Raw genomic sequence first — 17,369 nt, forward strand, 5'->3', positions numbered from 1 at the left:
ATTTACTTCCAAATGCCTACATGAATTTACAACTTCCATTCTTTCACTGTTCATACTATTATAACCATTGCTCCATCTTATGGTTTAGTGTGACCCTCAAAACTTTTTTCTTTCCTACATTTGCTCTCAACTTTTTCTTCAGGCAAACATTTTCATATTATTTGAATAGTTTCTGCAGTTTCTATTCACTAGCCACAGTTAGTACTGTATCATCTGCAAACATCAGCCATTCAGTTTGACTCAATTTCTTATTCTTCACCTTTGCGCCTTTCTCTGAATTCTTTCTTCTAACATCATTCCATCATGGAGATATTAAACACCCCTGAAGATATATATATTCTAGTCTTACACCAACTCTTTCACCAAACCATTGCCTCTGTCATCTAAATACTGCATATTTTAATATGTGCATTATTTTCTTTTGTTGAAAAAACTTATAATATCTCAACAAAATGTTGCCATAGGTTCCATGTATATACCACATATAACTTTTTATTTTTATTTTAAGATTTTCAGGCCTCTCTCATAAGTGATTAATAAGAAACACTCGATCCACTGACCTTTTCCCTATATAAACCCACGCTTTGCTTCCCTTATCAGTCCTTCTTTCACCTGTTTTACTTTCTTAATCAAAATCCTGCCATACACTTACCCTGGATTACTAAATGACAATATATTTCAAGAATTTTTAGTCTCACCTATCACCTTTACATACTCTTATACATGTACAATGAAACAATTATTCCCCTCACCCATTTACCTACACTCTCTCCTTATTCCAGCCAATTGTTCCTACCACTCAATCACACTTTCACCACTGTACTGCAGCATCTTACTATGTACCTGTAACTCATATCAGCTCCTGCTGGCATCTTTTCATTCTTTACAGCTCTGTTTCTTGAGCCCCATCCAATTTTTCTTACATTTTCTCCCCACATACTGGTCTTACCTTCTGATCAAATTCACTCAGCTTAATTACATTTAAGCCATATTTTCATATTTAATTTCTATCCATCTTAACCATTGCATCAACCAAATAATAATCAACAATGCTTTCTACTTAGAAAGCATTCATTTTCCAAAGTCAAACTTCATAACATAAGGCTGCACTCCCCTTTTACAAGAAGTTGATGCATATCAGTACGTAATGCTATTTCTTATTGCCTCACCTACTTTACATTTAAATCATCAAGCACAACCACCCTTTCTCTTTCTCCAAACACATCCAGGCCCAAATTCACATTTCCAAAAAACACCAACTTTCACTCATTCTTACATTCATGGCATAAATACGTACTCACTAATGTAACTTTCCGAATGCTGCTCTTGGCCTTATCCATACTTCCCTCAAACTAAAATGTGTACTGTCACCAGTCCCCTAAATTTTCCTTAAATTACCAGTACTACCCCTTGCAACAAAACCAGACCCATTTTTGTGATAATTCAACATTGGTGTTCCTAAGGGAAATTAAATAACTAGACCCCTTCTATGTGTCTTCTTCATCTGCCTTAGTTTATAAGTTTTTCATACCTCTTGTACATCCATCAAAAACATGCAATCTCTTTGAATGGAAAAGAAGGAACTGTGGAAAAGAATAAACTGTTAAAATGTGTACAATTTACTTGCAACACCCGGTTTCGTGAATTGCTAGACAACCAACTTGGCTCCACACACTATTGGTTGAAGCACTGTTTTCTTGCATTCATATACTGCATGAATAAGGATTTCATCCAGAGCTGCCATGCAAGTAAGTGGTACATCGACATACAAAAGTCCCTGCTTACAAAATACGAAGATTTTTTTGGCTCTTCATACTAAAATAATTCAGGTTACGAAAGGTTGTTGCTGTAAAGTCCCGAGATTCGCCCGGACCACCGATAACAATTTTAAAACTCGCGCGCTGCCAACTGAGTAGACTCGCCACCATCCTCCCGCTCTCCCATTAGTTCCTGATGGTAGTCACTGCCATAAGATCCTGCTCTCCTATTGGTCAGTACAGTGGTACCTCGAGATATGAAATTAATCCGTTCCGAGGCGCCCTTCATATCATGAGTTTTTCGTATCTTGGATGGACGGCATTTTACATGTAAAATGGCTAATCCGTTCCAAGCCCTCCAAAAACACCCCAGTAAACTTCATAATAAAGCTAAATTGACCTATAAACAATGAAATACTACAACAATTTGGACCATTCAATACCTAACTTAATAACGTACTGCTAATTACCTGTAAATAAAGTGTATTAGTGTACATGGTATACAAGAAATACTGTACGTATGTAGTAAAATGTGGAAGCTTACCTTTCGAGTGAGGCTATCTCTGAAAGTGGCGACAGAGGAGGAGGGCAAACAGCAGATACGTACACTTAATTTTACGAAACACAAAAAATGAAAGGAAAACATACATTAACTAAAATTTACAAAACACATTAACAAAACTGTAACACTTAACTTTACAAAAAACTAAAATAAAAAAATTTTTTTGGGTCTTATTTTGATTTTTACTTTTTTTTTTTTTTTTTTTTTTTTTTTACTTTTTTATACTTTACGTAGGGTGTGTTTTTTTTTTTTTCTTCTTCTTCTTTCCAACAGCATCACCACTTTCAACTTTGTTTTTTAGTATCACTTGTTTCTTCCTTTTTGCTTACTCCTGCTAATACTAAAGGCCTCTTTAAAAAATAACTATCCAAAGAAGATTGCTTCTGCCTACTTTTCACATGTTCCTGAAACAACTCAGGCAAGCCTCATCGAGCTGCGCAAGCATATGACCTGTGTAAGCCTTTTCGGGGTGTCTTTTTTTCAACAAACGATTGCACTTTATGAAAAGCAGCTAGAACATCCTTAATTTCTGCCGTTGTCATAGGGTCGTCCTCCTCCTCCTCGCCACTGCTAGAGAACTCCTCTTGAACGACGTTATGTTGCATGGCCTCCAACTCCTTCAGGTCATCCGTCGTAAGCTCCTCTTGGTGCTCCTCGAGAAGGTCGTTGATGTTGTCCTCGTCGACGACCAGCCCCATGGACTTGCCGAGTGCAACGATCTCATCAAGATCTGGATGTAAAACAGTTTCAGGATCATCAACTGTTTCTGAATCTGCAGCACCAGCTTCGCCCACGTCGAATCCCTCGAAGTCTCGGGCGGATATGGCATCAGGCCAGAGTTTCCTCGAACCCTCCTGTCAAGCTGGGTCAATGAGTTGGATGCATATCACAACACTGAAATGCTCCTTCCAAAATTCACGCAAGGTGGGGTTTGTGGTATCGGTGATGTCGAAACATCTCTTGAAAAGATGTTTCGTATACAGCTTCTTGAAGTTCAATATCACTTGCTGGTCCATGGGCTGGAGGAGAGGGGTGGTGTTAGGCGGAAGATAAAGAAACTTGATGAAGGAATACTCCGCTAGGATATCTTCCTCGAGGTCAGGAGGGTGGGCAGGGGCATTGTCCAACACCAGCAGACATTTCAGAGGGAGGCGCTTTTCTTCCAAGAATATCTTCACTGTCGGGCCATGCAACATAACGTCGTTCAAGAAGAGTTCTCTAGCAGCGGCGAGGAGTAGGAGGATGACCCTATGACAACGGCAGAAATTAAGGATGCTCCAACCCCGAAAAGGCTTACACAGGTCGTATGCTTACGCAGTTCGATGACGTTTGCCTGAGTCGTTTCAGAAACATTGTCAAAAGCAGGCAGAAGTAATCTTCCTTGGATAGTTATTTTTTGAAGAGGCCTTTAGAGGAGTAAGCTAACAGGAAGATCCAACTGATACTACAAAGAAAAAAATAGTTGAAAGTGGTGAAGAAATTGAAATTTTGTATAAAAAAAAAATAATAATAAAATAAAATAAAATAAAAAAAAACTTAAGTATAAAATAGTAAAAAAAATATATTTAATTTTAAGTCTTTTGTAAAGTTGAGTATTAGGGTTTTGTGCCATTTGTTAGTGTGTTTCGTAAAGTTTAGTCTAATGTTTCCTGACGTTTTTTAATGTGTTTCGTAAAGTTAAGTGTACGTACAAGTTTTCTGCCGTTTGTCCTCCTCCTCTGTCGCCACTTTCAGAGATAGCCTCACTCGAAAGGTAAGGTTCCACACTTTACTACATATACGTACGTATATGTATACCATGTACACTAATACACTTTATTTACAGGTACAATGTAGTACATATTAAGTTAGGTATTGAATGGTCCAATTTGTTGTATTTCATTGTTTATTGTTCAATTTAGCTTTATTATAAAATTTACTGGGGTGTTTTTGTAGGGCTTGGAACAAATTAGGTAATTTACATGTAAAATACGGTTCAAGATACGAAAAGCTCAGGTTACGAAGGCCGCCTCAGAACGTATTAATTTCGTATCCTGAGGTACCACTGTACCACTGAATTTGTACAATTGATGTCATCAGTTTTCAATATCTGATTTCTAACTGAATGGGCCACCTTCCTGAGTCCTGCTGTTTCATTCAATCATGATATTTGCTTCAAACATAATCAATCCTACTGAGTACCAACTCCTTTAATGTGGGATAATGAAAGTGGAAGTTATTATCCGCTTACAGTGCATGCTGTATCTTGAGCGTATGAGGGTAACCATCCTACCAATATGGCTGTTTCATTAGGGGACATGCATCCATTTCCCATTAGAATCCTTATTAGTTCTCAGCAGCCATAATGATCTTCCAGTGATCCTCTGTATATATATGTCATGCAAAGTATATACTAATAGATACGCATGTGTTTGTGTGTGTCTGTGTAAAGTAGGCTCCAGAAAGAAGTGAAAAATTTACCGTACTATTTACCGGCAAAAATCAAAAGGAAAATACTAACTATTACTTAGAAAAATCATATGTCACTACTAAATGATCAAGGGCTAATGTTAAATCATACGAAAATCATCCCTAAAATCACTGAGGCATTACCCATATTATATAATATGTAAAAAGCTCTGTAATAAATAAAATAAATAATCAACAAAATTAAAATGTGAAGAACAGTAATGTCTACTTTAAAGTGGGTAACTTACCATTCAAAGAAGCCTTGGCAGACTCTGCTTGTTCTCGGGTGCTGAAGTGAACGAAGGCATAATCCTTTTGCTTCTTTACTCTTTCGACACCTCCAATCGACGAGCACAGTTCTCGTAAGTCATCTTCAGTTGTGCAGAGTGCTAAGTTTCTGATGTAAATCACCCTAACCTGTCAAGGAGTAACCGTGTTACACATAGTGCCTTGCCTATTTTGCAGTCATACAGAAGTGGGTGATTTACTGACATCACAATCAAAAGTGAAAACAAAACCAAAATGCAAGTGGCCAGTATTGGTTATGAGAAGACTGTTAGACTTAATTATTCAACCTTGAGAGCATTATTATTATTATTATTATTATTATTATTATTATTATTATTATTATTATTATTATTATTATTATATTCAGAAGATGAAACCTATTCATATGGAGCAAGCCAACAAGGGCCATTGATTTGAAATTCAACCTGCCAAAGAATATGGTGTTCATTAGGAAGAAGTAAGAGAAGGTAAAGGGAAATACATAAAGAATAGATTCCACTTATTAAATAGATAAAAATGTATTGAAATGCAAGGAGAATAGTATTAGGGTGGTAACACATTGCATCTTCATTTGTCAAAAGTTCCAATTGCACAACATCCTCTAGCTGGCTGTTCCACAGTCCAACGGTGTGAGGAATAAAGGACCTCTGGAACTGAGAAGTTCAACAATATTGGTGCTGCTGTTCAGTAAATCTGGTTGCTCGACAAATAAAGTGGATCAGGGATCAATTGTGAGTGTGAATGATCTCTGTTGAAATACAACTTATGAAAAAGTGACAAACAAGAAACCATCCTTTGATGGTCCAAGTTATAACTGCTACTAATATTAGGAAACAGAAACCTACCACCACGAACCATTCTTTCTAAAAGAGATAAATCTCTGGCAGAAGCATACATCTACACCGGAGAACAATATTCTGGTAAAAGAAACTCCAACGACCTAAAACAGGTAACAATGATTTTATGTCGTCATCAAATCTTATCATGCCATCCATGGATCCAATGACGAGCATTGATGTTACCTAGTTTAAGGTCTTCATCTGTGCAGTGGGCACTTATAGGCACTCTTGAAGAACATGGATGATGGTTTTGGGGTCTTCTCCACATGGACAGTCTGCTTTTCGACTGATTCATCACTTAACAAGGTTGTCACTCACCAGTCCTGGCAACCTTAGCCCTGGGCTTGGTTTAGCCAGACCCATTCTTTCCTTGGTAGATCTTTGCCAAGAGGAAGACTCTCGCAGATGTGCAGGAGAGCTTCACTGGTGCTGTTGGAGTCTTTATCTCTCCACTTCAAGAATCTATAAGTCTGGATAATGAGTCCACCAAGACCAATCACTGTTGTGAAGCTGCAATGAAATCTCAGACATCGATGCTCCTTTTGATGACCATTTAGAGGTGACGTGTGTCGGTGTCGGACATTTGACTGTTGCACTCCATCTTTGCGTTTACTTCACATACATCTGGCTGCTATATTTCTGCCAGGCTGTCCAGTGCTGGTAGTGGGGTTGTTCTTACCGTGCCAGCAATGGTGCAACACGCTTTGTCCAGCTCAGGGCCGATTCTGTGATCATGGGAAGACCATGACCACACTGCTGAACAGTACTCAGCTGACGAGTAGCACAGAGCAACTGCTGTCTGCTTGAGGGTGTCTGGGTTGGTGTCCCAGGTGGAAGTTGCCGAGATGTTGAGAAGGCTTCGCTATATGCTCCTTGAATGAGAGAGTGTGGTCAAGGGTGACCCCAAGATACACAGGATGGGTGCTGTTCTCGAGGGTCTTCCCTTCCCACTGGATGTTGAGCGCCCTCTTGGCTTCCTTGTTGTTCAGGTGGAATGAACAAACCAGGGTCTTGCCAGGATTGGAAATTGAGGACCCAGGACTTAAAGTAAGCCTACATTTCAGTGAGAACTTCGGTTAGATATCTCTCTATCGTCATGAAGTCCTTGGCTTTTGTTGCAAGACATAAGTCGTCTGCATAGATGAAACATCGCAGGTTCCAGAAGGATGGCTGGTCATTCATATAGATATTGAACAGGAGAGGGGCTAGCACTGAACCCTGAGGGAGACCGTTTTTTTTGTCTCTCCAGTGGCTGCGTTTTCCATTCATCTTGATGATGAAATGGTGGTTGACGAAGGGAGCACACGACGCTGACTATCGCTGTGTTTTTAATACAAAGGACATAGGTTCCAACTTTTTTTATGACTTTCGTAGGTCAGTTGCAACTGCCTTAGCCTGTCACTCAGAAGACTGAGGTTTGTTTCCAGTGCGAGTCAGAAGTATTTCTGTGAAACATGTGCTGATGTGTTCATTATTTCCATCATGCTATCTCACGGTAAAGGGTTAATTCGAATGAAATGATAGTGTCTGACATGCTGGTGGTTCAGGAAGTTGGGTAAAATTCAGTGGTATGTTAGGCTTCAAAATCCTACCCAGGAAAAAACCTTAGATACAGAGTACTTAGGATCCAATTTTTCATATGATTTTGGTAGGTCAGTTGCTACTGCCTTAGCCAACCCGGCACTTGGGAGACCAAGGTTCATTCCTGATGTGTTCAGAAATTTATTTCTGTGAAACACATGCTCATGCGTTCATTGTTTCCATACACACCCATGTATGTATGTATGTGAGTGTGTGTGTGTTTGTGTATGTATATGTATGTATATGTGTGTGTGTGTGTGTGTGTATATATATATATATATATATATATATATATATATATATATATATATATATATATATATATATATATATATATAGTTCCCCGTATTCGCGGGGGACGGGTACCAGACGCCCCCATGAATAGCGCGAACCCGCAAATAGTTAGAACTCCCCTCTAAAAAGGATTATATCTGCCCATCTTGAAAGTTCAAATATCAAATGTATACTTAAAGTATCATCCTACATCAAATATACCATTGAATTGGTATTACTAATATCATTTCAAAGTCATCTGAAACATTTTACCATTATAAATATATACACAGTCAAGAGAGAGAGAGAGAGAGAGAGAGAGAGAGGCGAGAGAGAGAAGAAGAGGGAGAGAGAGAGAGAGAGAAAATAACTTCTTACGATATCAAAAGATTGAAATGAACTTCTATAGGCAATACTTCTTCCCCTCCCATAAATACATATATCTTTTCCAGAGAAAAGAGAAAGAGAGGACTGAACAATCTGTTTGTCTGTCTATCAGTTCTTTTGCTGAGAGAGAGAGAGAGAGATAAAAGAAGGAAAAAATAGAAACACCAAATGTATACCTTATGTAACATCCTACATCAAATTTACCTTAAATTATCATATTTCTGTATTAATCTTAGAGATTGTATTAATATAATTTCAAAGTAATCCTGAACATTAGTAGCCTTAAAGGTATATACGTACATACATAGTACTTATAACACTTGCAGCAGAGAGAGAGAGAGAGAGAGAGAGAGAGAGAGAGAGAGAGAGAGAGAGAGAGAGAGTTGTCCTTACAGTACTTAAAAGAGTGAAATGAAAAGATTATTGTATTTAAAATACTCACATATGAATTTTGTAATTACAGTTATAGTATTTATATTATACATATTATAGTATTATTATTGGAAAATTTTAATAATAAATTTTTTACATACATGTAGCATAAAAATGATCTCATCTCAGTAAGAGAGAGAGAAGAGAGAGAGAGGAGAGAGAGAGAGAGAGAGAGAGAGAGAGAGAGAGAGAGAGAAATTGCACAAAAACCATTAAAATCCTTGACCATTACATTCCACTTCCCTGTCGCATTTCTTGACATATTTGACAGCTTCTCAGAGTGTCTCTGGAGTTGAGATAAGGTAGGTAAATTGATACAGAGAAAGATGAAGGGAAGAATAATTTTCATTTGAAATTACAGTTATTATTATAATAATTTTTTTTTTTTTTTTTTTTTTTTTTTTGCTCTATCACCAATTCGACTGGGTGGTATTTATAGTGTGGGGTTCCGGGTTGCATCCTGCCTCCTTAGGAGTCCATCACTTTTCTTACTATGTGTGCTGTTTCTAGGATCACACACTTCTGCATGAGTCCTGGAGCTACCTCAGCCTCTAGTTTTTCTAGATTCCTTTTCAGGGTATCTTGGGGGATCGTGCCTAGTGCTCCTATGATTATGGGTACGATTTCCACTGGCATATCCCATTATCCTTCTTATTTCTATTTTCAGATCTTGATACTTATCCATTTTTTCCCTCTCTTTCTCTTCAACTCTGGTGTCCCATGGTATTGCGACATCAATGAGTGATACTTTCTTCTTGACTTTGTCAATCAACGTCACGTCTGGTCTGTTTGCACGTATCACCCTATCCGTTCTGATACCATAGTCCCAGAGGATCTTTGCCTGATCGTTTTCTATCACTCCTTCAGGTTGGTGCTCGTACCACTTATTACTGCAAGGCAGCTGATGTTTCTTGCACAGGCTCCAGTGGAGGGCTTTTGCCACTGAATCATGCCTCTTTTTGTACTGGTTCTGTGCAAGTGCCGGGCATTCACTTGCTATGTGGTTTATGGTTTCATTTTTCGTATTGCACTTCCTACATATGGGAGAGATGTTACTTCCGTCTATCGTTCTTTTAACATATCTGGTTCTTAGGGCCTGATCTTGTGCCGCTGTTATCATTCCTTCAGTTTCCTTCTTTAGCTCTCCCCTCTGTAGCCATTGCCAATTGTCATCGCTGGCTAGTTCTTTAGTCTGTCTCATGTATTGTCCGTGCATTGGTTTGTTGTGCCAGTCCTCTGTTCTGTCTGTCTTTCTCCTGTCTCTGTATATTTGTGGGTCTTCGTCTACTTTTATTAGTCCTTCTTCCCATGCACTCTTTAGCCACTCGTCTTCACTGGTTTTCAGATATTGCCCCAGTGCTCTGTTTTCGATGTTGATGCAGTCCTCTATACTTAGTAGTCCTCTCCCTCCTTCCTTTCGTGTTATGTATAGTCTGTCTGTATTTGCTCTTGGGTGTAGTGCTTTGTGTATTGTCATATGTTTCCTGGTTTTCTGATCTATGCTGCGGAGTTCTGCCTTCGTCCATTCCACTATTCCTGCGCTGTATCTGATTACTGGCACTGCCCATGTGTTTATGGCTTTTATCATATTTCCAGCGTTGAGTTTTGACTTGAGTATCGCTTTGAGTCTCTGCATATATTCTTTCCTGATCGTGTCCTTCATCTCTTGGTGTTTTATATCCCCTCCTTCCATTATTCCCAGGTATTTGTATCCTGTCTCATCTATGTGTTTGATGTTGCTCCCATCTGGTAGCTTTATCCCTTATTATTATTATTATTATTATTATTATATTATTAATTATTATTATTATTATTATTATTATTATTTATTATTATTATTTGAAAAATATTAATAAAAACACATCTACCATAAAAATTCTCTCTCAGTAAGAGAGGGGAGTTATCCTTACGTAAGTGAAATGGAAAGGTTATTTTTATCTCTTTAAAGTACTACCACATACGAATTTTGTAATTACAGTTTTATTATTATTTTATTTTATTATTATTATTATATTATTCATTATTATTATTATTATTATTATTATTAACTACTGAAAATATCAATAAACATACTAGTACCATAAAAATTCTTTCATCTCAGTGAGAGAGAGAGAGAGTGTTTATCTCTCTGTTCTCTCAGAAAATATTTCTAATGCTTCCAGCGAAACAGGGGGAGAGACTCACCACTATGACATACATATCTTGTGTGGCAAAAGGGGAGAGAGAGAGAGAGAGAGAGAGAGAGAGAGAGAGAGAGAGAGAGAGAGAGAGAGAGAGATAAAAGAAGGAAAAAATAGAAACACCAAAATTGGTATACCTTTTTTTAAAATGTAACGTCGTACATCAAATTTACCTTAAATTATCATATTTCTGTATTAATCCTAGAGATTGTAATAATATAATTTCAAAGTAATCCTGAACATTAGTACCCTTAAAGGTATATACGTACATACATAGTATTTATAACACTTGCAGCCAAGAGAGAGAGAGAGTTGCCCTTACAGTGCTTAAAAGAGTAAAATGAAAAGATTATTGTATTTAAAATACTCACATATGAATTTTGTAATTACAGTTATAGCATTTATATTATACATATTATAGTATTATTTTTGGAAAATTTTAATAATAAATTTTTTACATACATGTACCATAAAAATGATCTCATCTCAGCAAGACAGAGAGAGAGAGAGAGAGGGGAAGAGAGAGACGAGAGAGAGACGAGTCAGAGAGAGAGAGAGAGAGAGAAAATTGCATAAAAATCATTAAAATCCTTTGACCATTACATCCCTTCCCTGTCACATTACTTGACATATTTGACAGCTTCTCTAAGCGTCTCTGGAGTTGAGATAAAGTAGGGAAATTGATACAGAGAAAGACGAAGGGAAGAATAATTTTCATTTGAAATTACAGTTATTATTATTATTACTATTATTATTATTATTATTATTATATTATTATTATTATTATTTGAAAATATTAATAAACACACATCTACCATAAAAATTCTCTCTCCGTAAGAGAGAGTTATCCTTACGGAAGTGAAATACTACCACATACGAATTTTGTAATTACAGTTTTTTATTATTATTATTATTATTATTTTATTATTATTCTGTTAAAAAGGATGGCAGAATTAAGCGAGTTGATTTTATATATTGTTTTTTCTATTTTCCTTACAATTCGCTTCTCAGGCTCAGCGATGTTTCTGAGTAACTGGCCAATATTCATATTGGGAATTTTCAAAAATTATAAATGCTGAAGGAATCTTTTATTAGAACAAGATATCAGGTCCAGGTCAAGCAGGGGTCGTCGTCAGTGCTGGTATTATTCCGTAGGCGTAGTCCGGTTCGGGCCGGAATAATACCAGCACTGACGACGACCCCTGCTTGACCTGGACCTGATATCTTGTTCTAATAAAAGATTCCTTCAGCATTTATAATTTTTGAAAATTCCCAATATGAATATTGGCCAGTTACTCAGAAACATCGCTGAGCCTGAGAAGCGAATTGTAAGGAAAATAGAAAAAACAATATATAAAATCAACTCGCTTAATTCTGCCATCCTTTTTAACAGCATTTGCCTAAAAGAGGGTCTTCTACCTATTATTATTATTATTATTATTATTATTATTATTATTCTTATTATTATTATTATTATTATTATTATTATTATTATTATTATTAACTGCTAAAAATATCAATAAACATATTACATACTAGTACCATAAAAATTCTTTCATCTCAGTGAGAGAGAGAGAGTGTTTATCTCTCTGTTCTCTCAGAAAATATTTCTAATGCTTCCAGCGAAACAGGGGGAGAGAGTTACCACTATGACATATACATATATTTGGTGGCAAAAAGGGGAGTGTGAGAGAGAGAGAGACGATGGGAGGAGAGAGAGAAAGAGGAACCGCAGTAAGGGGATGCGAGGGGAGAGAGGAGGAGCGAGGAGAGAGCTATCCTTATTCAAAAGAGTGAAATGGATAGATTATTGTATTTCTTTAAAATACCATCACACAATATGAATTTTGTAATTACAGTTATATTAATATTATTATTATTATATATGAAAGTATTAATAAACATAAAGTACATGTACCATACAAATTCTTGCATCTCAGTAAGAGAGAAATTCCATGAACACTTAGTGGCAACAACACAACAGCTCCTCCCCCTCTGGTCACATTACATGATATATTTGACAGTTTTAGTACCTGGAGTTAGAGAGAGAAGACTGGGATTTCCTTCATTCTTACATAATTTTTTAAATTTATAAACTAAAATCTTACTAATTCACTATAGTATTGTCTTTAATGAATTGATATTATTGCTGTTTACATTAATATTAATATTTGAAAATAGTAAATCATTTATCTATCATACAAAAACACAAACAACTCTGTAAGCAAGAGAGAGAGAGAGAATTATTATTTTTATGTGATATCATTTAATCTTATTAAACTTACTGATACAATATTAATCAGAATTAATATTTGAAAATTAGTAAATCATTTTTGTATCATAAAAATGTATTTACTCATTAAAATAACATTTAAATACGCCAATTAGTGGTTATTTTCATCAGAAAACCCCACGAATAGGCGAATTTCCCGCAAGTAATGGGTAGATGGGTAGATATGGTCCAGAAAGAAATCCGCGAATCCGGAGAACGCAAATATGTGTTGACCACTTTGTGTGTGTATATGTATATGTATATGTGTATATATATATATATATATATATATATATATATATATATATATATATATGTAAATATATGTATGCACACACACACACACACAGAGGTGGTCACAGGGTTACGGCGGGGGTTCCATTTTTGGCAGGGCACTGTAAGCCGAAATTGCCTTAACCCCAATTATTATAATCATAATGGGGATAAGTAGCACTTATAGTGCTGTTACAGAGCCATAAGTCCCGGTTACAGCACTGTAAACCAGGTAACGGTGCTGAGGAATTGTGGTTAATATATACACATAAATATATATATTAATACATATACATATATATATATATATATATATATATATATATATATATATATATATATATATATATATATATATATATATATGGTGGTTCAAACCCTCAAGAGGATGAAATTATTATCAACTAACATATTTCCCTTCAGTTTACATGAAAATTTATTAATTCCGAAGTAGAGCGAATTAGATATCAAAGAACATTTGTAGCTCGAATAATTTATGTGAATCACGGTGATGTGATAATTATTCATATATATAATATATATATATATATTATATATATATATATATTATATATATATATACACTACACTTACCATTTGTACTTGTTAGAGCAAGAGACTCTTATTAATTTCGGGTCAGGGACACCATTTATACTTGGTGTACAGTTTGGTCAAGTACCTGGTTACTATACTCTGTTTTTTTCCATCTGTCCACCCACCTGTGGTGTTGTGTATGGTAACACTGCGTCCCAGGCTTAAGATAGTTACATTCAGCTTACATTCAACAATAATAACAATATCCTATTTCGAATATTAATGGTGTAATTCGCATACAGTAAATTATTAAACCACTTTTCAGTTGCAAATGTACACCCAGATATCCTTTTATTTACTTAAAACTTACACATAGCATAACTATCTAAAGCCCAGGATGCAGTGTTACCATACGCAAACACCACAGGAGCGTGGACAGATGAAAAAAAAAGAGTATAGTACCTCACAAAAGCTAGACTCCTGAACCTTCATCACAAATACAAAACGACTGAATACTCTAAAGGTAACAATGATCCCTTATAGAACTTAATAATCATGTAAGAAATCAGACGAAGTTCATTAAAACAGGTGGGATGTAATCTTAATTAAAGGCCATCACTTCTTCAACAATTTTAAATCTAAGTATTTCCCTGGTTCTAATTCACTTGAGGAAAACGACACAATTACCACTCTATATTTTTACATAAATAAAAATAAAATGTATATACTGGTAGTAAATGAAATCCTCATAAAAAATACAAAAACTTATTTCAAAATTCAAAAATTATAAATGAAATTCACAATCTCAGGGAAATTGTTATTACTTGAAAACAAAAGTTTAATCAATTCTTGAATTAATCATTAAACAAAATTGAATCAACATTATAAATTTTATCAAGAAAATTAAATAGTCAAAAAATAAAATTATTCAAGTAAAATTCAATTTATAAAGCAATAATTAAATTTGAAAAGAAATTTAATTAAATGCAAATTAATTCACAAGTGTTAGATTAAAACAATTATACAATAAGAAATTTTCAGATTAATTAAACAAAATGAATACAAAAACATAGAATAATATGGAAAAGCAATGACAGTACAAACATAAAATATATACAGTGGTACCTCGAGATACAAAATTAATCCGTTCCGAGGCAGCCTTCGTATCATAAGTTTTTCGTATCTTGAATCGCATTTTACATGTAAAATGGCTAATCCATTTCAAGCCCTCCAAAAACACACCAGTAAATTTCATAATAAAGCTAAATTGACCTATAAACAATGAAATACTACAACAATTTAGACCATTCAATACCTAACTTAATACGTACTAGTAGTACTAATATGTATGTACCTATAAATAAAGTGTATTAGTGTACATGGCATACAATAAATAATGTACGTACATACGTACGTCTGTAGTAAAATGTGGAAGCTTACCTTTCGAGTGAGGCTATCTCCGAAAGTGGCGACAGAGGAGGAGGACAAACGGCAGAAAATTTGTAACATAGTACGTACACTTAACGAAACACATTAAAAATGTCAGGAAACATAAACTAAACTTTACGAAACACATTAACAAAACCGTAACACTTAACTTTACAAAAAACTTAAAATTAATTTTTTTTGTCTTTTTTTTTATTTTAACATTCTTTTTACTTTTTTATACTTTATTACGTTTTTTTTACAAAATTTCAATTTCTTCACCTCCGAATGAATGCCAGTCCGTTTACGGAATTTTTCGAACCACCCATGAGAAGCCTTGAAGTCTGGGGTTGCCGTCGATGTCCCCTCTCCTCCGTCGTCTTCGGCTTGGGCAATCAAATCGCTGAAAATAGTGCTGGCCTTGTGGCAGATTGCCGTCTCGGTTATCGTATCGCCAGCGATTTCTTTGTCCTCAATCCATAGAAGAAGCAGCCTCTCCATTTCATCATGCACGTGGCTTCTCTTGTTGGACAAAATAGTCACGCCCTTGGAAGGTGTAGCTACTTTGATGGCTTCCTTCTGCTTAAGAAGACGATGGTGCCTATCATTGACGGATTTCGGCCGTATTCCTTAGCGATCACACTCAACTGCATGCCAGCTTCCTACTTTTTTATTATCTCCCTTTTTGTCTGCATAGAAAGCATTCTCTTCTTTCCGTGAACTTCAGCAACTTTCTTGGGACCCATGACTATACTGTACGTAATTAAGTTATGTAGTATACTAATTAAGTTCTCACACAACACGATAAAGTAGTACAACAAAATCAGTAGCACGAATTTATGTTAACAAACGAAATTGTATATGTGAACGAACGAATTCAGCGTGCGTACGATAACGCTGGTGAGAAGCAGTGGCTGAAGAAGAACGCCGCTACGTACGATGCATGATGGGATCATGGGAGAGATGCTGACCAATAGGAGAGCAGGATCTTATGGCGGTGACTAGCATCAGGAACCAATGGGAGAGCGGGAGGATGGTGGCGAGTCTACTCAGTTGGCGGCGCGTGAGTTTTAAAATTGTTATCGGTGGTCCGGGCGAATCTCGGACTTTACAGCAACAACCTTTCGTATCTTGAACAATTTTTGTATGTAGAGCCACAAAAATCTTTGTACAGGCAGTCCCTGGGTTACGACGGGGGTTCCGCTCTTGAGACACGTTGTAACCCGAAAATCGTCGTATGCCGGAACATCATCAAAAATCCTAAGAAAACCTTACTTTTAATGCTTTGGGTGCTTTGAAAACTATGTAAACTGCATTCTTATGGCATTTTGCATCAAAAAAAACCTTCAAATATTGATTATTTTGCATTTTTGGTGTCATAATTCTTGTGCCAGATCAGCTTTGTAGGCGTCGTAACCCTGGAACATGCGTCGTAACCCTGGAAATAATTTTGGATGAATATAATTGAAAAGCGCCTTAACCTCGGAACGTCGTAAGCCGAACCCGTTGTAACCTGGGGATTGCCTGTATTTGCTTTCGTATCTTGAGTTTTTCATAAGTTGAGCCTTTCGTATCTCGAGGTACCACTGTACCTCATAAACACTTCAAAAGAATCAAAGAAAAATAAAAAAATGTTCAATGTGCAAAAATAGAATACATAAATTCTTCTGAGTGCACTCAAAATTTATAAAACACCATATCTTTTACCACTGCAGTTTCACTCAAAAAAAGGAGGCCTGTAATTATCTTCATTACTCTAGTGGCGCCACACAAAAATAATAGTAACACTAAGTTCAGATTCCACAAACTATTACGTTACTAAAAAAACAGAGCTAGTAATATCGAGTGACCAACTACTATAGAGAAGTTACATTACGGTAAGAAACCCAAGCTCAGAGAACGAGAGAGAGAGAGAGAGACCCAATGCACTGCTATATTAAGAGTATAATGAATGCCTTCTCTTTATCTCTGTGTCTGGGCATATAGGGCCTCTTGTCTAGGTGGGCACCCATACACGTTCATAAAGAAAATATGGTCTCGTTACCTATCTCAGCGACGTCACGGAAGATTCCACTCCACACTAGTCTATTTATGAGTCTACAAGTCCTCTTTTGACAA

General features: G+C 36.1%; 2 protein-coding genes across 5 annotated transcripts in view; one reads left to right on the top strand and one right to left on the bottom strand.

Moving 5' to 3' along the window:
• Nucleotides 1-17,369, top strand: part of LOC135216140 (DNA fragmentation factor subunit beta-like) — a 259,118-nt gene that overhangs the window by 193,900 nt on the left and 47,849 nt on the right. The gene's annotated exons all lie outside the window — the stretch shown is intronic.
• Nucleotides 1-17,369, bottom strand: part of LOC135216139 (probable RNA-binding protein 46) — a 115,446-nt gene that overhangs the window by 57,252 nt on the left and 40,825 nt on the right. For both annotated transcript variants that reach the window (XM_064251224.1, XM_064251223.1), the window contains exon 2: nucleotides 5,016-5,184. In XM_064251224.1, coding sequence (XP_064107294.1) covers nucleotides 5,016-5,184 — 169 coding nt within the window. The remainder of the gene's footprint in view (nucleotides 1-5,015; nucleotides 5,185-17,369) is intronic.

This window comes from Macrobrachium nipponense, chromosome 6, assembly GCF_015104395.2.
Source record: "Macrobrachium nipponense isolate FS-2020 chromosome 6, ASM1510439v2, whole genome shotgun sequence".
Taxonomy (NCBI): Eukaryota; Metazoa; Arthropoda; class Malacostraca; order Decapoda; family Palaemonidae; genus Macrobrachium; species Macrobrachium nipponense.